Source organism: Perca flavescens, chromosome 10, assembly GCF_004354835.1.
Source record: "Perca flavescens isolate YP-PL-M2 chromosome 10, PFLA_1.0, whole genome shotgun sequence".
NCBI classification, from domain to species: Eukaryota; Metazoa; Chordata; class Actinopteri; order Perciformes; family Percidae; genus Perca; species Perca flavescens.
This window is the reverse complement of record NC_041340.1, coordinates 8,255,561-8,267,008: the sequence shown is the minus strand read 5'-3', so window position 1 is coordinate 8,267,008 and position 11,448 is coordinate 8,255,561. Positions and strand designations below refer to the sequence as shown.

General features: G+C 38.3%; 1 protein-coding gene across 11 annotated transcripts in view; it reads right to left on the bottom strand.

Moving 5' to 3' along the window:
- Positions 1–11,448, bottom strand: part of LOC114562637 (LIM and calponin homology domains-containing protein 1) — a 102,372-nt gene that overhangs the window by 28,825 nt on the left and 62,099 nt on the right. For all 11 annotated transcript variants that reach the window (XM_028589170.1, XM_028589174.1, XM_028589173.1 and 8 more), the window contains 2 exons: positions 8,915–9,025; positions 6,961–7,159 (listed from right to left, as the gene is read on the bottom strand). In XM_028589170.1, coding sequence (XP_028444971.1) covers positions 6,961–7,159; positions 8,915–9,025 — 310 coding nt within the window. The remainder of the gene's footprint in view (positions 1–6,960; positions 7,160–8,914; positions 9,026–11,448) is intronic.

Below are 11,448 nucleotides of genomic sequence, written 5' to 3'. Positions count from 1 at the left end.
GCAATTCATAAGAGATTCAAATTGTAACAAAACACAGAAATGTATAAACCAGCAAAATACTTTAAATGTTTTTAACCTATACTGTGAATACACAGCCATCTAGTAGCTTTGCTGTACTTCTGATGAAGCATATATATGCAACAGTGTCTCTGATATGTTCTATTAACCTTCTGAATAATAATGTGTTAGAAAGAGAAGAGAAAAGAGAGGGGGGATGGAAGGGAGAAAGAGAGAAAGAGAGAGAATAAATAAAAAAATGTTTTGCAGAGAAACAGTTGATTGAGGATTCTCATTGCGTTTTTCTAATCTCTGAATAAAAATATCACTTCAATTTCCCATCAAGCCATTACAATTAGTATACATTTAGCTTTACAAAACACTAAAGTGCTGTTCCAGTGTTATTACATATTGCAGTGCATTCCGGTGGCTGAACATAAATCAATCCCTATGAAAAAAAGCAAGTAACATAAATCATAACAAAATTTGTATTGTGCAGCTCCTGCTGACTAAATTCTAGACTACAGTTCGGAAGAACTCACTTAAGATGCCTGTCTGTCTTTATCCCATTTGAAACACATTGTTAGTTCTTTAATGTCAGTGGCAACACCTGGAGCTGCAGAAGTGCATCGCTCAAGGACTTTCCCTGCTTAGAGTCTTAAATTCCTCTGCAAGTGTGATCCTCAGAGTCCATACCGAAAAGAGAAAGGAGGATAAATTCCATTGATGTATCATTAGGATACCAGTCAATCCATCTTCATTAAAGCGGAACTCTCGCCAAAATGCAACATAGGGTCTTTTTGTGAATATACCCGAGTCTCTAAACTTTCGTTTAAAAGCATAATTAGGACAGAAACGCCACTTTTAAGATTGCCTGTATTCTCGTTTTCGGTCAAATGGCCTTTTGAATGGGAGAGCTAGGGGCACTACTATGATAGCATCAAAATCGCTATTTTTAAAACACTAAGAAGGTTCGACACAACATGAAACAATGCTCGGAGTATCACCAGGGGCTCTACACATGAACTCCAGCTTTGAGAACGTTTTTTGTGTACACAGAGTTTACTAAAAAGAACGGTTTTAACAACTCACTGTAGCTGTTGGTTTTTCTGGTCGCTGTTCATCTTGCCAGTCAAAAAGTTTCGATCTCCAAATGCAACGTAACAGGGAGGACAGTAAAGATGGAAAGCTCCTAAAGCTTATTTCCATATAAATGCACGGATAATTTGTGGTTTTGTCATTAGTGAAAAACAATATTGACCTTGTAGTTGAAAAAGGAGCCTCATAAGAATGACATTTCCTCCTCTGGAGTTTTTTTGTGATTGTTGCGGGCAAAAATCCTTGATTATGCGGCACGTGATGTGATGGAATATGTGGGATATTTATGCAATTTTATGCAATGAAATTGCAGGAACTTGCAAAAATTGCGGTTTGATGAAAAGAGAAAAAAAAGTGGTTTCCCCAACACCATGCTTTTCGATGATGTTCACGTTGCATAATTACGTCACTTCATAACGTTCCCATGGCAACAGGGGAAAATGGCCGCAACATTTTTCAACTTTCTGCTAAGATATATGGGACTTTTTCGCAACAAAAATGCAGGGATTATGAAATCAAGAAATGAAATCAAGCCCCGCATATCTTGCACGGAAATCGGCAATTTTGTGCAGAAATTGGCAATTTATGCGCCGAAAGTGTGGCTTATTTGAAAAAAAATGCGGCCCCTGCATAAATATGCATACTTTGGCTGATTATGCATTGAATTATGCGATCGCATAATCGCGTTTTTCTGGAGGGGCTGTTTAATAAACCCTTTACACAAACAACGTTCTCAATGCTGGAGTTCATGTATACAGCCCCTGGTGATACTCCCGAGCAAAGTTTAATGTTGTGTCGAACCTTCTTAGTGTTGTAAAAATAGCAATTTTGATGATATCATAGTAGCGCCCGTAGCTCTCCCATTCAAAAGGCCATTTGACCGAAAACGAGAATACGGTCAATCTTAAAAGTGGCGTTTCTGTCCCAATTATGCTTTTAAATGAAATTTAGACTCTGGTATATTCAGAAAAAGACCCCAGGTTGCATTTTGGCGGGAGTTAAGCCATATTTGCTAATGCTAACCCAAATTCAACCTTTGGAAAATGCAAGTAATACAAAATACCTGTAGGTTTGCTTTACCCAACGTCTCTCAAAAATTCCTCTCCAAGATGTTCAGCACATGTGCTACTGGGACGCATGCATACTCAATCTATGACCTCTAAATTTATGACTCAATGTATATATTTTCCAAGTATAAACCCACAATTTTAACCAGATCTAAATCTTCCCTTAGTTCTACACCGAAACATGTGGATGCAGCTGCAACTCTGTGGGAAAAAGAAAAAAAAAACTCTTTCAATCAATAGACTTCTTCATTTTTATGTGGTCTAAAAGATTGACAGATCAAGGTCCAAAAGAGGCCTTGAGGTATCTGCACTTCCAACAACGAGTGGTTCAATAATGACTCTTGAGCCCATCAATTGGAAACATGAGTGACTCCACCATCCAAGTTTATCCATCCTTAAGGAACAACATATGTCTTTACGTGGTGATCTGATCTCTCTGCACATATGGTAACACTGAAGCTTGAGGGAACGTTTATCATGGGTCAGTGCCATACTGTACCAGAGCTTCACAGAAACATATTTACATCAATAATCATCAACATGCAGTATTACTACAGGACATGTAAAAGCCATGGATTCCAGTTCAGCATGCGGTAAAATAACTGGAAAGCGGGAACATAATTACAAATGGAGAGTGATACCCACAATATTTCTAATAGTATTACAGTGAAATAAATGATGACACTTCCTGGGATAGTATTCAAGCTTTTTCCAAATATTCCACTATATGACACAGATCTTTCTAGGCAGTATGAACAGCAAAGGTCTGCAAGGAGTTTTAGTGATTTTGACCACATGGAAAGTGTCCAGATTGTGTCAACAGAAGGATTAGGTTCTGATAGCCGGTTCCATTTAGGATCTGTTTCCAGTTCACCCAGATTTGTTTAGATCTGATGATATCAAATCTCTTATTGAAACTTTTTATCTCTCCTCACTCTTATTATCAGTAAAGAACAATGAAAACATGTAGGATGCACATATCTCACTTTTAGACTTAGCCTAACCCCTTAAAATGACGAACAATGCCAGCGGCAGATTATTGCAGCTGTAGCTAACCAACAAACCTGAAGTCTATAACAGCTCAAATGAAGCTTTTAGCTGCTGTTTGGTGAACAGGACTTCAACAAGACAAACAGAGTACTTCCTTCTCTAAAGAAATTATCTAGCTGAGCACATCATGTCAATTTTGAATCTCCCAGTTAAACTTTCATGAATACCATGTACATTTAAAGTTTATTGACTTAAAAGTGCTCAATCAGGACCTCCAGTATCTGGAGCAATTAGCTTATGGAAAATAAAGTGTAAAAGTAAGTTGGACATCATCTCATGCCATCTTCTGGTTGTAGCTACAGGTTGCGAACATTAATTTGATTATGCCTAAAAACTGTAGTGTTTCTGCCTTCTGAGCAGCAGGAACAATTGAGATCTTTTGAGTTTCAGTTACTGATAACTTAATTACTTGCAAATGGTGAAAGCTCAAACTAATTAGAGAGAATATGGGATTCGAAAGGATTCAAATTCTATACACAGAGTCCATGCCAGATTTGATAAATGCTATCCAATCAACCCAACCTTTGTCAGAAACCTCATCATTATTTGTAGTAAAGGCATAGAAGGCAACAAGACAATGCAACAAAAAAAGGCCAACAGACAACTTGTTCAAATTACATTACATTTTAAGAAACACAACTTAAATATGATGCACTATTACTTAGTTATTATTTTGTGTGTGCATTTTCAACTCTGCTTTCAACTCACATTGAAGTTTGACATTAATCATGTCTAAGAACAGATATGAGTGATCTAAACATGTCACAAATGAGCAGCTGGGCATGAAGCCATGTGAGGTAAAAAAAATATTATACAGACTGAACAACTGGTATTTTAGACAACCTGTATGCTGGACTTCAAGACAATTTCTGATAAAAAACAGAAACCCTAAAAACCATCTCAATGATATCACTCAGTCTATTATTTGAATGAGCATCTGGCTAGCAATGGGTGTTTTCCTGCAAACATAGAATTATTTATATTATTTATTTTCTGTCAAGTACTTCTAATTCTATTAGGTTTACATTCTTGTCTTTTCATAATCATAGTTAATATTTAATAATAAGCTATTGCACTGATCGATCCATACACGGTTCTCTTTTGCACTACCACCATTGCACACAGTCTACCTTAGCACCTTTAACTCTAAATTTCTGTCAGTGATTTTTATAACTCTTTAATTTTCAGTGAGTGATTTTTATGTATGTGAGATATATGTGTGTATGTGTTATGGTTGTCTAAGCTACTGGATGCCTAAAATTCCCCTCGTGATGAATTAAGTAAGTAAGTATGATCTGTCTGTCTGTCTGTCTGTCTGTCTGTCTGTCTGTCTGTCCGTCCATCCATCAAGAGAGAAGGATAGGCTTTACTATAGGAGTAAGGAGCCACAGTAGCACACATTTTCTCATTTATCAACACTGTATCCATCTCGGAAACTTGGCCCAAACGAAAGAGCATCTGCATTATTGCATCTCTTTCAGAGATTCAATTAAACTCTTCTCCCTGTCCCCTAATTACTGCTGCCAGGGTCAAGTCAGTTTGGGAGCTGAAAGGGCAATGGATGCTCTTGCTCTTGTTCTGGGTTTACTCAACGGTTCCTGTCATTGGGTAATAACTGCATTGTTATCCTGTTCTCACATCTCTAGTTTGTGCATCCTGGGTCTGATCTGAACACTGATAGTATGGCACCCTTAATAATAGCAAGGGGTTCCAAATATAGTGATCTTGGTGTTGACTTACTAACCCCTATATCCCCCCTTTGCATGGCTGAACTACAAAGAGCTTCTGACAGCAATAAACTAAAAAAGCCTAAAGGAAATTCCAAATTCAGATTATGTTGTGAGCTGTGGGTTACACATGTTGGTGGACAGATTGATTGTGTTAAAGCTAGAGGCAGCTTTGCATTCTGGTCTATTGAGCAGAAAACTTTGTCTCTCACTGCTGCGATGGAATTCTCCTGAACGCCATTCAAAATGTGACTGTTTAATGGTCCTTGTTTTGGATGTTTGGGTGGGTTGGAGCAAACATCACCTAGCAAGATCTTTAGTTAGTTTGACTCTTGGTGACAGCAGCTTAGGCTTTGGAGACGGCAGTTTCCTTTGTACTTCCCTCAAAACAAAAACACAGTCACACAGGATGCTTGGCCTCACCCTGTTTTCCCACATACAGTTCAAAGATGAAAGATACATTACGTTTTGTGACGACTTCTGTAACCTTTTATAGGCTGTCATTAAAAACAAAAATTGAATTAAAATTCAAATAAAGTGTAGCAATGAACAGCTTTCAATAAAAGCATATGGTCGGCTTGGCATCCTTAAGTACTTAAATGCAGCCAAACCTCAGCACGAAGCATAAAACAAATTGGTAGGTGTTTGCAGTTCATGCTTGTCATGGAAAAACTTATGTTAAATTGTTAGACTACCAATTTGGACACATTCAATTACATATGCTTATATATGGTTATCTAAACAAAAAACTTTATTTTACAATAAAACAAAGCAATATATCACGATTATGTACATGCAGTACAAACTTTATAAAACCTTTTAGAAATGTTGACTTTTCAATGCATTGACATTTTTTTGTCTGTTGAATTAAAGAAAGCAAAGAGGATGTGTTGTGGGTAGTTTTAATATCAGTATAACTAATTACAATGACCTACATTTACATTTCAATTTGAAACATTAGGATTTTCTTTCAGGTTTCAAACTACAGCCTAAAGCCTCATAGATTTTATTCCTCTCAAAAAGACACATATCTGGTGTGTCAACAGCAACTAACTACACTGGACTGCATTTTCTTTTCAGATCAAATCAGACCTTTGTGTGGAGCCTCCTTGCCACTTTTATTTCATCAGCTAAATCTGAATTTTTAAGACCTTCCATGAGGACAAATAAACGGCTTCTGTTTCATGTCACCTGACACAACTGTCATGTTGGAGCAGCCTGTGTTAACATTACATAACTGAAATGTGTTTGAAACAAAAACAGATGTGATAGCACTTCTTAATGTAGCTAGCTGACATCAGATATGGGTGATCCGAGAATTTTGAGACCTGCAGAGGATATACATGAGCAGTTTTTTATACAGTAAAGGAACATAAAGACTGCATGTATCCTTTTTTTTGGGGATTAATAAAATGATAAAAGACTGGGTTCCTTATATTAAAAAAAGTAAAACCGAACTTCAGACAACTTTACAACAAACATATACAGGCTTTACTACAGCAGCACCAGAAGCACAAACAACTTCATTTACAGTGTCCATATGCCAAATTTGAACGTAACAAAAACAGCAGCTCCTGTACTTAATGTCTTCCCTTTCAAAAGACATATAGCTGTAACAAAAATGAAACAATAGCGTGGCTTTAAAATAGGCATCACAGTGATATTATTCACTTCATTATAATAACCTTTGACGAGCACTGGGCGTCGTTCTGTGAAAACACAGGGAGGCGAACAACATGCTTTATTACAGTAGCACTACAAGGACAATGTGGCTCATTTATCTATATACTATATCTGAACACCACGATTGACCCAAACAAAGCAGCCAGTACTGAATTACATTCCTTCCACAAGACACACTGTATGTGGTGTGGCTTAAATGACACAATGGCTATTGAAAAGATTTAACCTGCAACCTTTAAATTGAAGGGTGGTCATTCAAACCACAAGATCCCGCTTTCATAATCAGTTCAAACTAGTGCTCTATGTGAATATGACTGTAAAGTAGACTATTTTCCTACCATCACTGCTGCCGCGGGCGACCAGGACGTCCGGCGATGGGGTCTGTCGTGAGCGTGAGCCGAAGGAGTCCAGACTGTCGAAGGAGTCCTCGCGGCCGTGGCGTGGTGGGGAGAGAGAGTCGCTGCGCTCAGAGTCCCAGCAGTCGATGTAGCCACTGTCCCGGATGCTGCGTTTAGGGCTCTCTGCCTCCTCTGCCTCCTGAAAATGTAGGAACACATGCCCAGGTTATACCACATGCACAAATTAGTGTAACATTTGTGATTACAAAGGAAGGATACATAACATTGCATGCTAAGTACATCCAGTAAACCTGTGTTGTGTGAAGAGAATTAAAATCTGAAGAATTTGTTTGGATCCTGTCCTGTACAAACATCTCACTGTAATACCTAGATTAACTTTGTATAGCCCTTTGCTTTCTCTCCTTCTTCCTCGCACTGTATTTTCTCATCTTTTCTTTTACTCAAATCCCTCTCTGTCACTCTCTCTTTACCTCAGTGACCCCTCCCTTTGTCTGTCTACAGTTGAAACATGTCTATGCAGCTAATGGAAGGTGGGGAAAGGCCTTTCCCGTCCACCAAACGACTTCCTGTTCCTGACCCCTGGACCGGTCTTTTATGCAACTTTCAAACCTCTGACAGACTCTTTATTATGTATTCAACTCGGCTGTACTGCCACAGAATTTCTGTCTCACGTACTGTGTATCTCTTTGTCTTACATAGATTCAACTTTCTTTGATGAAGCAATGACATTGTACATTTAGGGTATGTTGGTCACATAAGTGGACGGGCGTAAACATTTGCCTTAAAATTCAGTGACCAGTTTCAGTTTTTATTTCACCATTGCCAGAATTGATAAATTTTTTTAACACTATAATTTAACATATTTATTTTTTACAGATTCCAATTGTTTTTCACTCTGTTGTTAGTAACACACATGCCTGAAACACACACATGCTCAGGACCTATACATGCATAATAATAATAATAATAATAATAATAATAATAATAATAATAATAATAATAATACAATAATAATAACCCACTTCTATCTCAAAGGATCTCAAAACCCGGCCAAAAAAAAGCCTAAAATGTTCATGCCAAGATACCACTAGAGGTAAGTGAGGTGGTTTTTTCTTTTCCAATTTGGGTGAACTGACCCTTTAATTGATGCACTTATCCTGAGTTACTTATAATAACTGAGCAGAGAAAGTGCAACTGGGACACACATTCACCTGCTTCTTGCATTTCTATCATAATTCTTTGAAAAAAGTCCAGTTTCAAATTCCACAAGTATTAGAACTGGAGTGCCAATTTAATTCTTGAATGTGTGCACCTGATGTGTTTTCATTGATTTTCAAATCACATTTCATTATTAGTCCCTTTCTTTGTTTCATAGAAACGTGGGGAAAACATCTGGGAAAGTTATTCTGCTGAGTTGGCAGATATTTCTCAGTTTTATAGAACAGAGAAGGGACGTCACCTTGTTGAATAAATCGCATGGGGGTGACATCATGGCTATGAGCGGTGGTCATAGTGTGTCTGTATGCGTGTCTTAAGGGCTTGCTAATGCTAACTTTTCTTTGTACCTTTGGGTCAGTAAAGGGGTGGAACCAGATTGAGATGATTGACATAGGAGCCAAATTTAACAGAGGTCATATTTGGGTGGGGGTGAAATGTGCTGCCTGAGAAGATTTCTGAGAAGTCTGTGTACATTTAACAAACACACAATCTTTCAGTGCATCCCAAAATAAGTGGTCCAGTATAACTTGTGTTTTTTTTTCAGGACAATTGGTTACTGCAGTTATCAAATCAGTGATTTTCTGCTTGAGTGTGAAAAGGACAGCCTCTCTCTACCCTTTATACCACTAGCTATACTACTGCCTAAATTGTCCCTGTGCTTTTGATTTACATGATGTTTTTAGGCCTTTACAATACTAAAAAAGACTGAGCAAACCTTTCGCATCTGTGACAGCAGGGCCTCAAACTCTTTCAGGTCCAGCGTGGGACCGTTGTAGGAGGTACAGCTGTTGGCAGCACAACCCAACCAGTAGATGGTGATTAGAACCTAAAAAGGAATGAAAAATACAGTCAGATATCATGATGAGATAACACTGTTTGTAAAAAAAAAAAAAAAAAAAAAAAAATACAATACATTAGTTAAGACAAAAACCAGAAATAAAGCAAGGTTTTATTTGCTAGTCACTATATTCACTCTTATTACACCTTCTTGCCCAGATTCATTAAAACTAATAATTGATGAAAATATAAACACATGCTATATTACATAAGCCACCCCCAATAAAGGCTTCAGATGTCATCTTATTCATGAAACACTAACAGAGAGAGAACATTTTAGGCTTGTTGCTACAACAACAGCAATGCAGGTCATCCAGTGATCCTGAGTACATTCTTAAATTCAAGTTCCTCACTGCAGTCAAACATCTTCATAATAATAACCTGGATCCAGACATAATGTCCATTAGACTGCCAAGACTAAACATGTCATTCAAGGTACATTGAGCCAATTTGTTTGAAGTCTGAGTTGACTAATCCAAATCAATAACTGCCACAGAATAAGTAAACTTGCATAACATTAGGGTATTGTAATTTGATGCTTTTCAGAGGAAAGTTGTGGAATTCAATTACGTCGTACGGGCGTACAATATGTACATGTAGCAATGCAGGCCCACGTATGAAACTTTTCACGCCTTCCTCGTAGGTAAAACGGCTATACATTATAGTTTGTCAGCTTATGGTTGTATTGAAGGAAAGTAAAAAGTGAACCAAGCAAACACTTAAAACCATTCTCCACTCCGTTTCTTTCACTTATCTCTCTACAAAGCAATACAAGCTGGTTTTATGGTCATTACAAAGCCTCCTCCAAAGAAGGTACATGTTAGCTAATGTATCAAACACAACAAGACTGAGCCATTGTTCTGACACTGAAACCAGTCTCACGCACATCTCCTGCTTAAACAAAGCATCCCTTCAGTGGTTACAGTGAAAACACAGCTAGTTTAGCCTTGAGTGCATAAATTACCAGGTCAATCTTACCTCCTTCCAACGCAGTAACCTTGTAAAATCAGTAGCTGAATGAGGCCGTACCTCTGACTTATGCATGTAACCTAAAGTCCTGAAGTAATGCTAAAGTATTACTAAGGAAGTGATGCTTGCTGCATTCAGTCTAAGTCCCTTTGGAGTCAGCTAAATGCCTAAAATGCAGAATCTACATATTGGCTGTAGCCACAGGGAGATCGCACAGAGCTGCACCTTGAGCACTGTTGGCCAAGTGTTCCCAGCTATATTTACTGTGTCCATGTCAACCGGCACTCCATGTCAACCGGCACTCCACAGGGATTGCTTTGATAAGAAAGCTCAGCATGGCTTAATGTGGTTATTTCAGTCATACTGTCAGTGTAAACACCCTCTGCTGCCGTTCAAACACACTTAGAGGAAGAGTGAAGGAACCGACCTGCTGTTTAGAAGAAGAACAAAGTCTTTTCTGTGTAATATTGTGCCGATTCCTGAGGGGAAATTCATCTTTTTAGCCCAAAGTTCAGACTCAGCCTTACTAAGATGCAAATCTACAGCAGGGAGGGATTTCATGTTTTGCTCAAGGACACTTTAAAGGTGGGGACACACTTTTCAAATGTAGATTCTTAACTACTGGTGATAGATTTGCAGTTTTCACCTTTTGTGGTTATTTATTATCTGCAAACTTTAGCACCTGAGCAGCAGAGCTTATTGCTTCTGTGTCACCAGTATAATGATAACATCCGTGCCAGCTCCCTCTGGAAGTGGGTCATCACCAAATGTTGCAGTTGCTTACTAGTATGCTTTAAACAGATCCATATTGATCCCAACTGCACACACTTAATGGGAAAACATGCCACAACTGTGCACTGCACGGTTTAGACATGCAACTCTAAACCTACAACAAACTGTAAAAAACCAAAACTTGGAAACAAGCCCCAGGCTACAATAGTTCAAAGAAAACATGTCAGGGATGTTTTGACTGACAGAAATATAAACAACGGGCCTGACAGTGAAGTAACATCACACTTGCTTTGCCTCTTCAGTTTCAGCAGCTGTCTGATCCGGCAAATGTGGAAAGACCTGTCAAAGAGGTTCCATGGAAAAACCACAATCACCTCTTTGTTTCATGTGCATGCACACTTACGTATGTGATGCAAGGGCGTGAATAACCCCAAAAAATGCACCTACAATGTAAACACATAGCGTTTGAGAGAGGAGAGGAGAGTGCATGCATGCACATCACAATCTGCAGACCTGTAGTGGTACATTGTGATACAGATTCTCTAAACTAGACATCACAACACACACATGCACAATCCGATCTTGTTCACCCCTGCACTGCTTAACTATCATCTTGTGAATCCAGCAATATTCCATCCACCCATGCAATACCCTCTTTTTACTTAAAGATTCAATCTGCTAAACACCTTAATCCTCAAATCAGCAAATTTT